At 37.7% G+C, this 20903-nt stretch overlaps 1 protein-coding gene across 1 annotated transcript in view; it reads right to left on the reverse strand.

Moving 5' to 3' along the window:
- Positions 1–20903, reverse strand: part of DIAPH2 (diaphanous related formin 2) — an 897118-nt gene that overhangs the window by 149678 nt on the left and 726537 nt on the right. Inside the window, exon 27 of the mRNA XM_081223297.1 lies at positions 16821–16916. Within this exon, the coding sequence (XP_081079423.1) occupies positions 16821–16916 (96 nt within the window). The remainder of the gene's footprint in view (positions 1–16820; positions 16917–20903) is intronic.

Genomic DNA, 20903 nt, shown 5'->3' on the forward strand with positions numbered 1-20903 from the left:
AAGGCAGAACCTGTGGGGAGGCAGAGGCTGCAGAATGAGAAAGTCTCAGACTTGAAATAGCCCAAGGAGAGAGTGGAAAACATGATAGAATGGCACCTAGTTCTTACTAGACACCAAAGGAGTTACATATGTACATGCAGACATACAACATAGCTTGTTTTACCAAGTATGATTTTCAAAGAGGCTTTTATAATTAAAACCCATCCTCCCCAGACCCACATACTTTAAAAGAAACTAACCAAGCTGCTTATCATTCTGAAGGTATTTTTTCAAGGGTGTTATAGGTTAAAAAATTGTACACGTATTAATTCATGGTACGCACAGACATCCCTTAGTTTTGAACCATTGTAAAAACTGAACTATATAACATGATTTTATAATATCTTTGAGGATTTTTACCTTTTGATACCCATGTGCAAATAAATTCCACTAACATTAAGGTGCAGATGTATATGTGCTCACCAATGGATGTATATATCTAAGTTTTATTGAAATAAAAGGGTCCTACAACCACTATTTATTTCCAGGCAATGTAGAATTTGAAGAATAGCATAAAAGTCTTTTTTTTTAAAGCCTAATGTTTATTTACTACCCTTCATCTAGATGCCACAGCACTCAAGAAACTTGAACTGATGTTCGCACAATACATAATAATCACTTGATCCACCAAAAAAAAAAAAAAAAGCAGCTGCTTTGTAGGCTTAACCATGCTACATAATGCTGAGGACAGAACATGATAAATACCATAGCCAATTGAAATTGTATAAGCAATTTTAGTAAGTAGAATGTAAGACATACAGCACCATTCAATGCCAAGTATTTTCACAAGCAATGGTGAGAGGTTCTAACCCAGGGCATAATGGGTCCCTCTAAAGGGCACCATGGGGGGAGGAGGGGCTCATTCAGATATTGGTCCCCTTATCCTTTGTTCCTGACTACAGCTCTCACTCCTTGCTTGTCATCTGAGTGGGGATTTAGGCAGATAAAATTCTCTAGGATTATAATAGGAATTGTTTTGTTAAAAGCCTGGTAACCAATTGAAAATCCTACCTTCTCCCACCCCTCCCCAACAATCTTGCTTTGGAATGACCATCAGTTGTTTCACAAGATAAAATACATTTATATTGTGTCAAGTTGTTTACCTGCTAGTTAGCCAGGAAATATTATTTAGTTTTATTAATTTAATTACAAAATCATAAAATAAAATACATATGCAATAAAAACAGATTATGCAACAAATACCTGTTTTCAGATTGCCTTGGGACTGCTTATGGAACGGTTTGGCCCAACGCAATGACTAAAACCAGATTTGAATGCTATTTTAAACAGGCATAGGCTTTCCTTACATAACCCATATTTATATTTATCAATAAAAGCTGAGATTTAAGGCTTGCTGTAATAACTTTGTGGAGAAAGCAGGGCAAATTTATTATCTGTGATCCCTTCTTTATCTCCCCCTCTTTACATCTGGGACAACTCTGTAGTACTTAGGTGATATGACTAAATCTTATTAGTGGAGGGCTTTTCTATTTTAAGCACAAATCTGGCATTTAAAACTCCCAATGTAAAACATTTACATAGAAAATGTCAGGAAATTAAGCAAATTAAAAGATACTGTCAATAGCATGCAGTACTGTCAAAGGACTAATAACCCCAGTTAAATAGTATCAGAAATGGGTAGTAGATTTTTAAAAAGTAGATACCAAGGCAAGAGAGACATTTAATGTCAAAGCATAAAAGATATCTAGAGCACAATAGCTATTATACTGACCATCAGTCCTTTGATTATTATTTTATCATTTGTACAGTTGACACATAGGGTTACAAAGAGCAGTAAAAATCTGAGGTTTGTAAATTACCAGCTTGCACCAGTGCTAACCATGAGTCATACATAACCAGTGCTAGAATAAGGAAGATTCTTTTCCAGCTTCACATATTTACATGTTTCAAAACTACCTTATTTAAGAAAATATAAACTACCAAAAGTGTTAATATCATCTTTTCAAAGCAGGCTTATTTCTTTTTATTCCACAACTTGATTTTTCCTTCCATGAATGTTTAAGCAGCAGGCAGTCAGTAATATAAATTACCCATGTGAATTCTGTTTCAATTAGCCTAAGAAGAATCATAAATGTGAGAAAAAAGAATTTTTAAGTTTGTTAGTTAAGAAAGAAAAAAACATTTTAACCATAACAAAATATTATTTCCCTTGCTCTTCTGATGCAGAATCTTGACATTAGTAAAGGAGTTAGAAGAGTAGAACACTTTAGAGTACTTATTGAATTTCTCACTTTAATAATGAAGATATGGTTCCATGTAATCTACAATTAATTTAAAGGTAGTGAAAAAGAAGTAATATTCTACTATCTCTGTTTTGTTCTCTCCCATTCAAATTTAACAAGTGGTAGGAGCTTTCAGAACAGCATGCACAAAAGATTCAAATGAGATGTCAAAGTTGAATGTCAAGTTTGCCTCCTTCTATTATTTGAGTGGGATTTAACTAATTTGTTTGATAACCTATTTTTTTTTATTTTTTTAAGAAAATTATCATCTTCTCAATAAAACTTATAGCTCTGGAAAGTGAACTTCAAAAGCAGTGACCATGTCATAAATAGTATGATATTCACATTGAAAACAAATAAAATGACAAGTGGGTGGGAAAGTGGAGGAATCACATAAAAGAAATGCTTTGGAGGAAGGGGAATAAACAAGGCAACCGTAGCAAAGTTCTCTCATTCTCTGCCCCAAATGCAAGTCAAATGGGACCTTTTCACTTGGCAGCAATGTTGTCCTATGACTGAAGCACCGTGAAAATGTACCAGGGGGTTGTTTTCATTTTAGCTGCATTTCTGACGTTTTATGGGCTGTGGAGATGTTCCCCGTATCACATACACAGGGAATGCACTGTGTGTCATCTCTAAAGATCGCGTTATTATGACTGTGTTCAGAGGGCTCTTGCTTTGGGTTATTTCTCTAATAGAAAAGATGGATTTATAAGTATTCATTCAGACCCTCTTACCCATAAACCCATATGTCCCCATAATTCCTACAAGCTGCATGGTCAACTGATGTGAAATAAGTTGACAAAGAAACAATGTGCTTTAAAAACGCGACTGAGGCTTTCACATCATTTAGAAGAGGAAAATTCCAGGAATAAAAGAGCGTGGGTCTACCTTAAAGCAGGAATTTACCTGCAGAGAGAAACAGAAAGAAACGAAGGCACGTAATGCCACTGCAGCTGCAATATTTCTTAAGTAGGACACTCAGAAAAGGGCACAAGCTCTTCACATTTCCAGAAACATTACGTTTATTTCCTCTGCGAAAGATTTAGCAGCTTAGTGGAAAGAAGCAGCACACGGGGGGTGGGGACCGCCCTGAAAAAGAGTCAGCACTGCAAGGAAATTTGCTTAAACTACTATTAGAAAGAAAATATTTCAGAAATGGTTGCCTCTAATAATCTCATACCTTAATGCTAGAATAAAAGGTCATAGCTAATTGGTACAAAAGCACCTTTGGATACACAGTTAGGAAGTGAAATTCTGTGATGAATTCTACCCCAACACTACCCTTTTTACCTTCAATTATGCCAGGACATGTACCACATGTTATAGAGCTCAGAAAAGCCAAAAGAAGGGATACTTCAAAATGGAGCTTCTTTTCCATTAAAAAAAATATTGCCACATTTAACTTCTGTAGCCAAATCAACGGGGGTAACAAAACTTATTTAATGGTCAAGAATAGAAGTTAAGTAGTGGTTGGATAAATTATGCATAATGCATAACAAAAATGTTTTTGCATGATTTGATGAAAACAATCACGATTGATAAGCGGTGCTACTTTCCAAGGGCCACACTTGGGTTTAGGTAAACAGATAAGCACACACACTGTACAGTCTTTCTTTTACTGGAGTTAGTCTTCAAGTTAAGGAAAAAAGTAAATGAACGGAGGCGTATGTTTTCAAGATATTAGAGAAAAATTTAACATATTAGCTTATAAGAAAAGTGCTTTTTTAAGAAAGTTTTGTTTTATGTGCCTTAATAATAAAGAAATCTCCTTAGAGTAGAACTTAATTATGACCTGTTCCAGGAAAATCTAATATTTTATTTGAATGAATGTACAGAGACAAAAATAAAAAAATACGAAACCTGCCAAACTACTCATTGAAATCCTGAACATCTTCCTTTTCATTGAAGACATTCATACCTGTCAAGCTGTAAATAACAGTGCATTGTGATTTGAGGAATTTTTATGAAAAGGTATTTTTGGTTTTCTTTTTAAGAGTGTATACTTTTTGAGAGCAAAAAATCATGTAGTCATTTCACAACTGTCTATACTAATTGATGAAATAATTTATGTATTATGTAATTTATTAAGGTTTATTGTCTACTTGATGCTTTCCTCACTATCAGGAGTACTTATAAATTTCAGCAGCAATGACATCATAATTCCAAAAAGGTTGGGAGCCAAGAGTCCATCCAGGAACGTTTCCCTGTCCCTTTGAAATGTCCTTCGTTGCTCCCCTCCCTGCCACCAAGATCAGGAACAATTTGGCATAAAGTAAGAGAGGATTTATTTGGAACAATAAGTATTGCCAGTGGTCTTTGTTTTCATAAAAGAGACAATGTTGAGATTTAAGAGAAATAAAATAGACTTCAAACAATACTGATATAATTATATTCCCCCATTTCCTCCCCCTAGTTTTTCTTTTCCACGGCTAGCATGTGGAAAATCAAATTGGGACAATGGAGGTGGGAAACAGTGTTGTGAGGGAGATAAGTTGATAAAACAGGATTCTTCTGAAGCAGCAGAAGGGAAGTGAGGAAAGTGGTGTACAAAAGGCCCCAGGACGGCAAAGCAGGGTAAGTGGGAAAAAAGTTAAGAAACTGGAAGCATAAGGATAATTTATAATGCAAAGAATCTGTGTGGACACCATTCAACTTGACCATAATCCTTTTTCAGTGCTTTGCATCTTCCTCTGCCAGGAAGTTTCAGTTCTAAATGAGCCATGCAAACTAATCAATACTATTTATGGCAACTGGAAAAAAAATATTTAAATTGCTAGATGTGATACTTTTCTTCCCATTTGCCCTTCCCAATCTGCTACCACCCTGAATTCAACATTTTAAATATCCTCTAATAACTTCCTAGAAGTTCATTATGTTGGAACTTCATTTCTAAATTTATTTTCTATCTTGGACCATTACCCCAGTCACTATGGAAGGCACTTGGTTCCTTCATGTTGTGCATTTTTAGGATTATTAACTGAACTTGTTTTAATGTTCTCTACATGTGCATGAGAGTTCAATTTGGACCTTAAAATGAAATCTACATACTAGAAAAGTTTTTTAAAGAGTCCTTTTTCTTTTCAATTCAAAAATGTTTATGTTTGATTCTAATTATCTGTTGATATGATAATAAAATAAAATCTACAAATATTATGCACAAAGCACAGTCATCTCTCATGATCTCTGTCACATAAAATAATACTGATATAGATGACCGAGATGAAGTCACAAACATAACTAAAATAAACACTGGCCTATCCACACAAAGCCATACTTCTTATCCCTCCTGGTACAAATTTCCCTTCACAGGTTAACTCCAAATATTTGAAGATAATCTATCAGTTTATTAGGAAACACAATAAACATGTACACTTTTGATTAATAGCTATAAGGCTGCTAAAAGTCTAACAGGAATTCTAACTGTGCAAGAAAGATGAAATCCATGTACAACAGTGTTAACTTTCCAAACAACAAGATGAAAATCATATCCCGTTTTTGTGTTTTTTCGTTTCTTTGTGTCCAGGATATGCACTGGCTTTCTGAAACCACTGCAGAGTGGTGAATAATGTATGACATGAAAAAAAAAATCCCTGTTCATTGCCCAGAGAGTACTGTACTGCTTGCTGTATACTACATCTATGCAAGACAAACAATAGAACAGACCAGTAACCCCAGAAATCTCAAGCTAAAACCTTCCCAAGTGGAAAGGGAAAATATCATCCTGGATTCTAGAAAGTCTCTGAAACAAACAGTTCAAATCCCTAGAATACCCCTACGTAATAGACAAAACCCCTTAAATTTCAGAAAGATTGGTCCTCCTGAGTAAATCTGTGAGAAAACTGGAAAAACAATTACTATTTAATGTTATTCTAAAGAGATTCACTAACTCCCGTCCACCTCCCCTGTCTTATAGGACATATTTGCAAAGACTGATGAGAAGATATGTAAAACTTAAAAGGCTGTTGTCAATCTACTTTCCCTGTATTTTCTCTAGTAGTACTTAGGAATTTTGCCCTCTAAGTCATAGGAATAGAACAAACCACGATTTGAGTTGAGAATGACAAAGAGGCAGCAGTCAAATGCAAGTACAGTGGATGTAAGAATAAGAGTAACGGCATATAGTTATATTTCGTTTTTTATAAAAACTCAGTATTGGGCTTCCCTGGTGGCACAGTGGTTGAGAGTCCGCCTGCCGATGCAGGGGACACGGGTTCGTGCCCCGGTCCGGGAGGATCCCACATGCCATGGAGCAGCTGGGCCCGTGAGCCATGGCCGCTGAGCCTGCGCGTCCGGAGCCTGTGCTCCGCAGCGGGAGAGGCCACAACAGGGAGAGGCCCGCGTACCGCAAAAAAAAACAAAACAACAACAACAAAAACTCAGCATTTTTCTTCACTTGTCAAGCCTAAAAACATTACTGAGTAGAAAAGGTCATGTGAAGGTAACATACCTAGGACATTCGAGCTTGCCCATAAAATAAACTCAGATTTAATGGAATTCCATTTACATTGATGTAGAATGGAATTTCTATTTCCTTCATCCTTCAAATTTCAAACTTGAGAGATAGCTTTAGGTACAATATATTGAAAAGGCTTTCATGTAGATTCAATTTTCTTTTTTCTGATAATTGTGAAGTGTTCAACAAGCAGTTATCAAGAGTATACACTATACTGAGGTATGTGCTAGGTAATAAAAATATATCACAATCTTTTAATAGTGAAATATAGTTATAAACCTTGCCGTATTTTAACACTTTGTATCATCAGTATCTTTAAGAGAGTTTACACTGAGCATAACCTTAAAAGGCTTCCTGGAATAGGTGAAGCACAATATTAGGTTCAAGGTATCTGGGCTCATCCTTTTGCAAATGCAAAAAATACCAATGAATAATGGAAGAACCTGAATCTCAGAAGGGTATTATAGAGCCTTAGGTACCCACTGCCCTCTTCCTTCCTTCTCCTTCGGCTCCTCTCATTTTAATGGACACAAGGAAAGAAACTACTAGGAGTAAGGTTCAAATCATAATACACAGGAGAGGTATTTCCAAAAGTTTCATTAAAACTGGGAGATGGGTAGGGAGTACATTCATTTGCAGGTGAATCTAGCTGCCTTTGGCCGTTGGGGCAGCAGATGGAATTCAGCTGGACAGGAAGCAGAGTTTATCATTTCTTATCCCCGTTTAGGAAAATTTTCAATAATATACTACCGAGTCCATATGAGAGAAATAAGCCTATCATTACAACAACCAATTAGAACAATTATTTCCTTTTAGTTTTGAAAGCAATTAGTTTTCTAGAAAATTTAAGATACTTATGACAGTCTGATAAATACCTTGTCATTTAATATAGTTATAGATGCACAGAGTGTCTGCTCATGTTAGAGCGGTATCACGCACCTGACATATAGGGTCCCAACGATTTACTCCTGAATTGAAGGTTTGTAAATAAGCAGGTGGCTATGGGAGCTCAGCTACTAACATTAGCATGTCTGCGAATTCTTGACATGAAATTAAAACTACCAAGAGAAATTTACTGCTGCATAATAATTGCTTGTCCTAACTTATCCCATATTCCAATATCTAAAGGAAGCCTGTTAAATTCATATTCTCATAAAAATCAACTGAAATTGACCTTATCTCCTACTAGCTTGCAGAGATCACCAGTGAAGAAATCTGCAGCAGAGCTGATTATATTGTGTAGGAGAACAGACAAGCAAAGTGATTGAAATTTCTATAGAGAACATCATCAGTGCTTGCTTAGAACAATTTTGCATATAAATAGGGCATAAATGGTCTGTGTTCAATTTGTTCTCTAGTTGTCAAAGAATAATCAAGGATAGACTACATAGCAATCTTCTGTTTCTAGCCTCCCTAATGCAAACCTAGGTCTTACTAATCAATACATGTATGTGTCTGTCCTGAAAGTAAAATTTAATTTCCGTAAAGAAAAAGATAAAAAACAAAAATTAAGTAACTAATACAGGTACACACTTCATCATAAGATTCACATGAAGTGATTAAAAAAAGGACACTAAATTAAGTGGCCTTAAAAACGAATAGCATTTTAGAACTCAAGGCATCTGCCTCACTCTCACCCCCATCCAAACACACTCTTCTAAAACTGTTTTTGCTAAGGTCACCAATGAATTCCTAACAGTTAAATCCACTGGATTCTTTCCAATCCGTATTTTATTGGTCCGCCTGGCTACATCTGATGTTATTCAGCACTTACTCTTTGAAAAGCTCTATTCCTTTGGCCTCAGCAATACCACACTAGCTTTTTTCTCCCCACTCCTCCAGAACAAACCCCTTCATGCTGTCTTTTATGTGCTTCGGTTTCCAAGCTAGTCCCATAAATTGGTGGTTGTCAACTTTTGTGACACATTAAAATCGCCCAAGTAACTTTTTTTTTTAATTGAAGTACAGTTGATTTACAATGTTGTGTTGGTTTGAGATGTACAGCAAAGTGATTCAGTTACACACATATTTCTTCTTTTTCAGATTATTTTCCATTATAGGCTATTATGAGATATTGAATACGGTGTCCTGTGCTATACAGTAGGTGTTTGTTGTTTATCTATTTAATATATAGTAGTGTATACCTGAATTACTTTTAAAATATACTATTGCTCAGACTCTGACTCCATAGATTTGGATTTGATTGCTTCAGAGAGGAACTGGACATGGGTATTTTTTAGAAGTACCTCAAAGTGATTCCAGTGTGTAGCCAGGGCTAAGAAGCAGTGTCACAAATGTTTGTTTTCTCCAGGGTTTTCCCTTTGCCCGCTGCTCTACTCATTTTCCCCAGATTATTTTACCTGCTCTCGTATTTTTAACTGTCACCTAAATGTTGATAGACTTCACCAAGATCCTAGAATTCACCCTCTAGTTATTGCCAAGAGGTAACCGAGCTAATGCTCCTGAGAACACTGAATGGATGGCCTGAGGATTATTTGATCCTTTTTGTCTCCTTCCCCACCTCCACCCCCACCAGCTAAACTCTCTGTATGAGCCACAAATGTCCTTCATTTTATGCAAACAGAACTCTGCATTATTAGATGGCTATGAATCACATACACACAACAGATGAGAAAGTGCTTTGTTAACTGTAAAACACCAAGCATGCTAAAGTATTTTAAGTACATCACATAGTATATGCTCAATAAATACAGTTGAATTAAGAGGGAAAAGTGTCCTATATTTGGAAGTAAAACCAGGCATAATTTATGATTGGCAATACCATTCAAGACCCTTAAAAGCATCTAGAGTTTCCTGTCAGAATCTCTAGAAGAGATACAATTTATCTTTTCATTCTCTAACTCCCTTTCTTTCCTTCAAGCGCCAGCACTTAAGGAACAAAAGATATTCTTCATTCTTTAATCCATTAAATCCTCCCTCTTGGCCCTCACCATTCTACTGAAACTGCTCGGGAAAAGGACAGCTGTTACCTGCCAGTTGACAAACCCACTGGTCTATTTTCAGTCATCATTCTACTTACTTAATTTTCTGCAGGATGTGACCTTGCTGACTTTCTCCATTCTGAAATTTTCTCTAACCTCGGTCTTCCAGGCATCACTTTTTGCTGTTTATCTTCTTCCCTTTCTGACTATTTGTTTTTTCTCAGTGCCCTTTGTTGATTCCTCTATTTTCCGCCTAAATATTGTAATTCCCAAAGGCACTAGTCTTGGCCTTTACCTCTCATTGGACATACTCTTCCTGGGTGATCCCAAGGTTTCTATATTCATATACATGCAGATGTTCTCCAAATTGGTTATCTCCAGTCTCAACCCCGCTTGCTTTCATGTGTGTGTGTGTGTGTGTGTGTTGGCTTTTTGTTGCAACAAACTTTTCATCATTACCACTGTTCCCTTCCATGTCTCCATTGCATGTATTTGGCACCATTCCCCCTGCTCTCCAGACAAACTACTGTTCATCCTTCAAAACAGTTCAAATGCCACTTTCATCATGAAAACTTTCTTGAATTCTCCAGGCAGTTTATTCCTCTTTTAGGACTTTGTACATACTTATATCATAGCATTTACATTATGTATAATTCTGTCTTTCCCATGAGCCACTGAGTTCTTGAGGGCAAGACCCATGCTTTATCCATCTTTGCCCTCCAGGTCCTAGCACTGTTGCCTGGTCCCTACTATTTGATCAATAAATAAGGGCTTCCCTGGTGGCACAGTGGTTGAAAGTCTGCCTGATGATGCAGGGGACATGGGTTTGTGCCCCGGTCCGGGAAGATCCCACATGCTGCGGAGTGGCTGGGCCCGTGAGCCATGGCCACTGAGCCTGCATGTCCGGAGCCTGTGCTTCGCAACGGGAGAGGCCACAGTGGTGAGAGGCCCGCATACCGCAAAAAAAATAATAAATAAAATTAAAAAAATAAAAATAAATAAATAGTTGGATGAATGCTGTGTGTTTATTTGTTTGCATAATGTCATTTTTTACTAAATTTGAACTGCACATTCCAATCTAATAACTGTACTATTGACAAAATGGGGTTTAGTTGGCTAATCTAAGATTCTAACACTTAGAACAGAGACTGAGGAGGCTCAAGGGAAAGAACTCTTCCACAGGGAGAAAGAAGTAAACAGCTTAGAATGGATGACCAGCTTGACCTAGTAAAAATAATAAAAGAAAAACAAACGCAAAACCCCAACAGACCCTGGTCATCAAAAAAGGAGGAGGATACTGAGTACTACATGGGCTTGTCTTTGGGCCTTGCTGTATGGGGCCAAATCCTACGGGGATGAAGAGGGCTGTAACTTAAACCTGAAAGCTGTTTTTCTAAAAATGTCTGTAAGACCTTGATGCTTAAGTAGTATATTATCTTGGTACATTGGTGGAGTGTCACACTCAAGGAAGAGAGAGGCATTTCTTCCCTCTTTGCCACTGACCTCTCACAGGCTCTGGCATCGTGAAGGCAGGAGAGTGCCGGTTGCTATAGCAAACAGCAGGCAGGGAAATGCATGGTATTATAGGTGAAAGTGAAGAAACTGGTTACTGTGAGGTAGAGAGGCCCAAGAAAATGTGGGTTTTGTTTTGCTACGAAAATACTTCTCCTAATACTTAGAGTTTGTTTTTTTTCCTCTGTTGAATATCATTGTTTCTTGTCTCCTCTCTATTCTCAAATGGTAAATTATACCTTCTCATTCAGACTTTTATCTTGCTGATCCATAGAAGTAGGATCATGTGTCTCCAGAGTTTCTTCTGTTTTTTTCAAATTTAGTTTTCTTGGTTGCCCTGAGTGGTTCTAAAACCAAAGTATATTTCTTTTGTTTCCTGCTTTCATTTCTTCATAATGCTTTTCTTGTGTGTGTGTGTTTTAATGTCTAGAACTATATATCAAAATCTAGTCAGAGCCAAAATAACTAAGTTAGATATCTATCTATTGTCAAGAAGCCTGTTTATACTTATAGTGGGCAAAGAAGGAAGAGGTGGAGTTGGTTCAAAGAGAAGAAGCATGTTCTAAGTATCTGTAGCTATTCAGAAAGAAAACAGATGTGGCATTGTGTATTAATATTTTAAGTGTGGTTTTCACTCCCGCAAGGTTTTTCGTCATGTGTTTCTTTTTCCTCCAAAGCTTGCCTTTGATCTTATAATGACAAAGTCGGGAATATTGATGGGCAATTCTTTACAAAGTAGATTGTAAACATATGGGACTTATTACCTTAAGTGCTAACACAGGCTGTAACAAAGAGGGTCCAGAAAGATTTGGCCAAATTTATAGATGATAAATCCATCCTAGATAATTAAGGAAAACTGAGGTGCTCCTTTCACAAACCAAACTTCTAGAAAGTGTAGTCCATATTCTAGGGAATATAAAGACGAGAGGGGAGGGGATGCAGGGAGTTACTCTATGTCCTGTGCTGCACAAGCACACGATTCCTACCTCATTATGGCACATATAAGATTGCATTGCATTTTTTAATTAAATTTTTTTTTAAATTGAAGTATAGTTGATTTGAAATGTTATGTTAGTTTCTTGCACTACACTTGTATCACGTGGATTATATTCATGTTTCCCAAATGGTACGTGAGCTCCTTGAGGCAAGAGTCCTGTTTGGTGTTGCATCCTCAGTACCTAATCCAGCACGTGACGCCCAGGGGGCATCCAATAGAATTGTTTCATTGTTGAATGAATACTATCTACCCCTAGAGCCTCACCATCTACTCACTGCTGAGTCCCTGCATTCTGGCTCCCAATTCCATTCCAATATTGAAAAGATGCTCTTAAAATGTCACCAGGGGCCTCCCTGGTGGCGCAGTGGTTGAGAGTCCGCCTGCCGATGCAGGGGATACGGGTTCGTGCCCCGGTCTGGGAGGATCCCATATGCCGCGGAGCGGCTGGGCCCGTGAGCCATGGCCGCTGGGCCTGCGCATCCGGAGCCTGTGCTCCGCAACGGGAGAGGCCACAACAGTGAGAGGCCCACATACCGCAAAAAGAAAAAAAAAAAAAAAAAAAAAAATGTCACCAGAAAGCTCCCAAATGGCAAATCATTGGTCTTTATCCTTTTTGATTCCACTGTAGCATATGCCATTATTGAAAATGCCCACCTTTTCTGCCTTCCTTTGCTTCTAGAATAATAATGTCTTGATTGGCCTCCTACATACCCAACTGCTCCTGGTCTATCTTCTCTGCTAGTTCTACTTTTAACCCCAAAGGGGAGGCATTTTCAAGGTTCTGGTTTTGGATCTCTTTTCGCTTAATAATCTCTCTAATAATCTCTTCCATTTCCCAAGTATAACCAGAAATCTCACAAACTCAACCTCTTGTGATGAAATCTACATTCATATTTCCAAGAAAGTTCTGGACATCTTGACCTCAATGCTCTGCTACCACTTTCAGTTTCACTTGCCCAAAACAGAATTTGTCTTTTATCACTATTCCTTTTTCCTGATCTTAATAGTTTTCTCTCATAACCCAACTGTCCTCCCAGCTAATCAAAGTCAAAACCCTAGGATTATCCTTGACTCCTGGCTACTCCCCTTCCCCTAAATTATCTCCTTTTGACTAAGAATTAGTCATATGACTAAGAATATGACTAATTCATCACCTACATTCCTATAGATTAAATGTCCTAATATAGAGCTTTGACCATATTCTTCCACTGCTAAAAACAATATACTCCCATTGCCTAAAGAATGATATGCGAACACCTTAGTCTCTTATTCAAGCACTGTATGATAGGGTAACAACCCACTTTTCCAGAATTATCTCCATACTTTACACTTTATATAACCTATTTTCTTACTAGCTGTACCATTGGCCATTCTCCCAAAATGCTTTGCACTTTCTAAACTCTTAATGATGTTTCATTTGACTCAAATGCCCACTATCCCCACCTCCAACTCCTACTGCTGAAATCCATACTCATCCTTCAAAGCCTTTTTCTCCATGATTTTTTTTCTGATATATCAATATGGTACAATATTTCCCTCCTCAGAACTCACACAGTATGTTATTAACATCTGGTGTATAATGCCCCTTATCATCTGCCTTATCCTGTAGTCCTTCTGTCTTTTTTTTTAATCTTTCCTATAAGACACAAGGGTCTTATAACGAAGGAAATCTTATCTTAATTATTTCTGCATCTGCCATCATGTCCAGCATAGTACCTTTCACAGAACAGAGGTCCAATGCATGAATAAATGTTTAGGGGCTCATTTCCTAAGCTCCAAGTTTGACACCAACACAACAATAATCTGGGTAATACAGCCAGTAGCAGCCATAGTGGCTACTTATAGCCTGTGCATGTTCTGATTGGCTGGGGCCCACGCTATATCAGTTATTTATATTTTCAGAATCACTGCTGATATGATCGTCTCCCTTAAAATGGTTTTGGTGCCCTTAACTGAAACAACACACTCAGCTGAATGGGCTGGAGGCAATATTTGGGAGCTCCTTCTGAGTTAACTAATATGAGTTCTTCTTGGGGAGGGGAACATCGGCTCACTGTGGAAGATTTGCAATGTCGGTAACTAATCATACCATTTATTAACATTCTGATTTTCTAATGAAGAATACAGACTCTCGCCTGATTTTGTTTAAATATGGAATTGAAAACACTGCAATTAGAGGCACAATTGTAGGGCTCTGTATTTTACATGCCGGGGTGTCCATCTGTAAGCAATGATAATGGGGTTGGCAAGTGGAGCAGTACCTCTTTGCTGTCTGTGTTGACTCTGATTCCAGATTTTTTGGCTATTTCCTCTGATACGACTTTACTTGGAGAAAACAGCCTTCTTTATAATTTGATTTTTCTGCTTTTATCTCATCATGGTGAAGTAGAGGTTTCTGGACAGGAGCAAGGATGCTGGGGTTGAACAGGGAAAATGTAGCAATAGAAAGTCAATGGGATCTTGGAAAGGAACCAAATAAGGTACCTAGGAAAGTGAAAACAAAAGGAGGCCAGCAGGAAAAGATGATCTTAGCTAAGAGAGGCAGAAAGAGAGAGGAAATCTGGAAAAGCCCCCCCAGTTCTGTCGCTTTTAGAAAGAGGGAAGCAGACGGGAGAGTTTTTGGCAGACTTGCTAACTCTGTGCCTGCCTTTCCCTCCCCATCCCTTCAAGTACTTCTACTGATGTCCAAGATGCTTTACCAATCACTGCCACTGTCTGCCTTCTAGTTTCTTCTTACCGCTAGATATTTTCATTGGCTGCTGCCACTTAGAATGACTGCCAGGGCTAACTGGGCTGATATTTTTGACCCTACGTGTTCATGGAGGCCCTCCAACTACAAAGCAAAAGAGGTCCCAATTTAGATTACTTGGAATCAGTACTAAAAAATTATGCAGTTTGTGAATATATTCTTGGTATTTCACAGTTGACAACACTATATTCCCTTGAGTACCCAACTCACAGAAACCCCATGGAATGATCTCTTTCTCTCAGTACAGTTGTTCTAGAGTCAGTATGAGCTGTGAGACTAGTCAGACAGGGGCCTTAGCAAATGTATTTTAAAAATAAACAGCCTAGAAAGATGATGGCAGTTCTTTTATGGCACAGAATAACATGCTTTTACTTATTAGCTGCTTAACAGAGAACAGAATTGATAGAAAAATTATTTCAGTTTGCTTCCACTGCCTATTAATGCTCTGATTGTTCAAGAAAGAGCAGGGAAGGTTTCTATTTTCCTTAAAAGGTGGCAGGGGCCTCTGGTAGCATGATAGAATATTCTCATTTTACAGGTAAAGATTGAGGACAGATTAGTAGTGCTCCTAACATTCTGCTATGCAGCATTACTGTAAAAAATATGGACATATAAATATAGATGTTAAGTTTCTTTCCTGCAGTCTTCCACTCTTTCTGTAGGCCATCTACAATGTCTTCATCCACATAAAGCGGTCTTACACTCCAACCAAAACACTCCTGTCCTCTCAACCAAATCTAACCTTCAGGCTAGTGTACCCATCGGGATTCACTCAAATGTGAAAAAGATGAAATATAACTTATATTGTCTTCCACCATGAATTTCACCATTGCCAAAAGCTTTTCTGGACCATTCTTCTCTGGGCTCCATTTCTTTCACTGGTTTGTTGGAGTACAATGGTTTTGAGAGGTACCCATTTCCATTTTAATAAAATGTGATCGTTTCTGGTCTAAACACAGAATATTTTTGAATTGTAGGCTATTCACGGCAAATCTTACTAATCTAAATTAAGTAGAGTTTCCATGTTTACTATTAATTTTCCTTTTTTCATTTATGTCTCCGTATAGCTCTACAGCCCATGAAGAGAGCTTTTATAGTCAACACACCTAGTTTCTCCCTCTACCTCAAGAAAGATAGGGACTAAAAATTTAAAAATTTCCTTAGAGGAGATGGATAGCTCAGCCTACTTGGATTATTCTGAGAGGAGCTATTATTTACTTCAGTCATAGGGTATGAAGAGGAAAGGCAGACAACTTTCTGGGTCCACTTGAGTGAGGCAGGTTGTTCTGCTTCTTTTATGCTTTTTCTTCCTCCAAGACCAATTTTTCATAGTGCGGCTTTGTTACTAATCAAACAAACACAAAAGGGGGGTTCCAACATTTTGGGACTTTTGGGGATCTTGGATCATCTGTGCCTGTCCTCTCTTTAGTAACATGGAGAATGGAGAATGGACTGCAAAGCCAAAATGGCCTCTGGAAAGGAGCATTATCTCAGTTTCCTTACCCGTAAATAGCTAAAGTGACATCATTAGGACTAATTACTTGGAATGATTTAATTACATTTATGGTTTTAAACCATCTTCTACTCAAACCACATGTTCATAAAATCACAATTAAAAATATTTAATATGAAACACAGCAGGAATCCTTGCTTCTAAATTTTTTTTGCAAAGCCTACAGTTATTTGAAGATGCTTTTACCAAGTTGAAACTTGTGATCATGTAGATATAGAAGCCTGCTGAGATTTCACACATGAACTGAGATCAACTGTTTAAAAACATTTTTTTCATGAAAAAGGTTGTTTTTGTATTTTGGGTTATTTTTGGTACTTGGCTCTGAGCACTTACATTCTATAATATCATGTGAGCTGGAATGGCCCTTACCTGGATTCCTTGGAATCCTCTTTCTGCGGTCTCGGAATGCTGCACCTGATTGCAGGGCTTCTAGAAGATTATCCATCACGCCCGTCTCATCACCCTCTGGAGGAAGGGAGAAATTGGAATTAATCTTGGAGCAATTAAAGTTAAACTACAGGAAAATAAAGGGAAAAACTCCTGTCAGATTTACATAATACCCCTAAATTAAAGACATATATCTGTTTTAACATAATGGATCCTGTCAGTTTCTGGCACCACAGACTACTTTCCTTATTATGCACCATTAAGCAAAATTCATGCCAATCCCACTGTTCTTTCAACTTAAAGACCTTGTCTTTTGTATTATTGATGACATGCTCAGTATGCAAATAAACAGTAGCTGATCAGCTACTGCTGCCTTCCTGTTCAGATTCTTATAAGATATTCCTAAGCAAGAAACCACTGACCCGGCTTAATGCAATCAACGGGCAGGGCGTGATTTGATGAAGCGGAGTTACACAAGGTTAAATACTGATTGTATTAATACCTTAAGCATTCAACCATCATCTGCAGTTATCTTAAAAGACACTATTTGCAAAACACACTTGCATTCAGTTCCTATCTAATCCATATCCTTTACCCATTTTGAAATGCTGACATTGCAGAAGGCAAAGGTGACCACATCATCTGAAAGTCCACATTTTACATTTGAGAGACATTAGCCAGAGTCTCATCACCCCTTTTAGAATGTTGTTGTGTTTCTGAACTTTTCCTATGAGCAGGGTACTCAGAGATGTTCATGGAAATTCCTAACGGAAACGTATATAAAACATTTCACCCTACTCTTATCTTTGACAATTCTGGCTGTCAAAAATACTTTTAAGATTTGCTAGGGCAAGGTGTCCATTGCCAGAAACTCTCTGCGAAGCTGTGGATGATCCACAGTGAGCTGAGGACGCTCTTCTCAACAGGCCTCACTGATGAAAAGGACCCTCTCCAGGTGGTTAATTTGAGTGGTAGCTAAGTGTGTGGGTCTGGGGTAGAGGACACTTGTAGGCAGGAGGGTTAAGAGAAGAAAAGGGGGGCAGTGAGGGAGAAGAAATTATTTCTGATGTTACTCCAAAGTTAAATTTAAATCCTACTTTGTTTAAAGAATTGACTGTGGGGTGTCAGATCACAGGAAAAAAATATTTTCTTATGGGGCACGAATAAGCTAAAATCTCTTTTGATTATGCTCTTCATTTGACGAGATTTCCTCAATGTTACAATCATTTATTCTTTGAAAAATGAATTCTTTAGGACAGGATATTGAGTGAAAAAATAAAAGGAAACACAGAGGTTCTCAGGTATAATATTTGGTGAAAACAGGAAAAATAAAGGGAAAGTAGAACCCCAGTGACTAAACAGGGAAAGAGGATTGTGCACTTTTAGGAATATTAAGGCTGCAGACACATCTGAACAATGACCTGCTCTTTACAATGGAAAGAAAAGAGGAAATGAAGGAAGTCTGGTGTGGCTGGAATATATCTTGGAGAATTAAGTTTTATGCAGTACGCACTTCACACTGGTTATATCTTTTTTTTGTTTTTTTTGTTTTTGGCCGCACTACGTGGCTTGTGGGACCTTAGTTCCTCGACCAGAGATTGTACCCAGGCCAGTGAAAGCGCTGAGTCTTAACCACTGGACCGCCAGGGAATTCCCATATTGGTTATATCTTATAATCCTCCCAACAACATATTGAAGCAGGAAATATCTCTGTTTTCCAGCTGGGTATACTGAAACTTAGAGAGTTTAAGCATCTTGCTCCAGATGGCACAGCTGGCATGTGGAGGGGCCCAGGTATGCACCCAGGTCAATCTTTGCATGACAGCTAGAAGAAGATGAAATGAACTAGGCAAGTGATGGCCAGATGATGAAACATCATAATTCTGTTGTTAAAAAAGAGACAACAGGCACAAAATGGAGTCACTTGTGCTAAGACTCACATCAACAACCGGAGACTTGATACTTAACCTAACTGCAGTTTCAGTCTTTCCCAGGAATGTAATCTTAACCACTCAATCTGGAATTTCCTGGTCAACACTAGTAAGGAAATCTACCTGATAGACCCCCCCACTGTCCCACAAAGGAAGGTAACCTTGTCTGAACAATCCACTCTTTGCTAGAAGAACTTCCTTGTCTTGCTTCCTTCTTCCTATAAAAGTCTTTCATTTTGTACACCTCTTTGGAGCTCCTTTCTATTTACTAGATGAGATGTTGCCCAATTTATGATTCATTGAATAAATCCAATTAGCTCTTTAAAATTTACTCTGTTGAATTTGATTTTTTAACATGATGATACGGGTGTGAGCACTATCTTATAAGCCAGCACTTTCCAACAGATATATAATGCAGGTCACAAATGTGAGCCGCCTAAATAATTTTAAGTTTTCTAGTAGCCATATTTAAAAAATAAAAAAGAAAGAGGTGAAATGCATTTTAATGTATTAATATTTAACTCAATATATACAAAAATTATATATTTTACATTCTTTTTATTAGAGCAAGTTTCAGAAACCTAACATGTTTTTATTTCATCCTTCACTTCAGATTAGCTACATTTCAAGCGCTCAACAGCTATATGTGGCTCGTGGCTGCTGTATTGGGCAGTGCAGCCATAAGCAATATAGGAAGTGACTTGATCAGATTTATACTTTAGAAAGACTTGTCAGACAGCACTATGGAGGATGACTCTGGGGATGGCATGACAGAAGGCAGGGAGATGTTTAGGAGTATAGTGCAATTGTCTAAGTAAGAGATAAAGAACTGAACTAAAGGGCTAGCAGAGTGAATAGAGAGGAGGGATATTTTAAAGGTATTAGTACATTCATTAGGACCTGGCTGGAAGGGTGAGATCAACGGGGAGAAAAAGCGTCTAGAGGACAAGGGATAAACAGGTTTGAAAAAAAAAATTTTTTTTTGAGGAATATCTAAGTAGAGAAATCCAGTAAGAAGTTGGAAATATGGGGAATTCCCTGGCGGTCCAGTGGTTAGGACTCTGTGCTTCCACTGCCAGAGGCATGGGCTTGATCCCTGGTCCAGGAACTAAGATGGAAATATGAATCTGGAACCCAGGAGTGAAGTCTGGGCTGGAGCTAAAGATGAGAGTGCTGTTGGAAGATGGGTGAGATGACCCTGAGATGTATGAGAAGGAGGGGCATAGGATGCAATTCCTGAGGATCTCAGTTTTTAATAGGCAGTCAGGAGAAGCAGAACTGCAAAGAAGACACAGAAGGAATTTTTAGACACAGAAGTACAACCGGAAGAGAACTGTGGTACAGCAGAATCTCAGGCATCCTCATAAAAACAGTCATTATGAAGACTATGTAGAAAGATGAATATCTGTATATGAGTGACGAGAACAGAATACCAAAGAGTATTTATGAGTTTACATAAATAATATGCAAACATGAAAAAATCTACAACAACATTATGGATGTCATTTCATTAAAATTCTTTAAAGCTATTATATTGTTTACGGACTAAAGAGATGAAAAGAACAAATATGACATAAAGTAGAGAGGAATTACAAATAAATCCCTTTGCTTAATTTAGTGGTTGCCATCTGAAAACACTTAAAAAATGTTATGCCAGATCAGTTTCTCAACTTTTTTCTTCCATTATCGTTCCCTCCTCCCTTAACAGAACCTTGTTAGATATCTTTTTCCTAATCCCCTCCACATTAATATTTACAGATATAACTATATATCTGCTTATGTATTGTGGTCCTTTGGAAGGTCACAAACCATTGTAATATCTAAGATTTTTTTCCTCCCACCTCTCCAAGAACCAATATTGATTCCCTTGGGGGTGATATTGCTCCTGCTGAGAAGGCATATGCTAGATGGTTCTGTTAAAAAAAAAAATCCAGGTCTTTGTAAACATCAGTAATGCCTTTAAGGAAAGAAATATAAGTTTTAGTCCACCAGTCCACCATTACTTTTTCATTGGCTTCATGAAAACTTTCAAAGGAACTGAGAAATTTTCATGAAATGTTTAACCTTAAGGAATAAAGCTTTTATGAATATATTATAGATTTATATTTCAGTTAGTCTTCCTAAAACAAAATGA

Source organism: Mesoplodon bidens (genome assembly GCF_964165515.1).
Source record: "Mesoplodon bidens genome assembly, chromosome: X".
NCBI lineage: Eukaryota > Metazoa > Chordata > Mammalia > Artiodactyla > Ziphiidae > Mesoplodon > Mesoplodon bidens.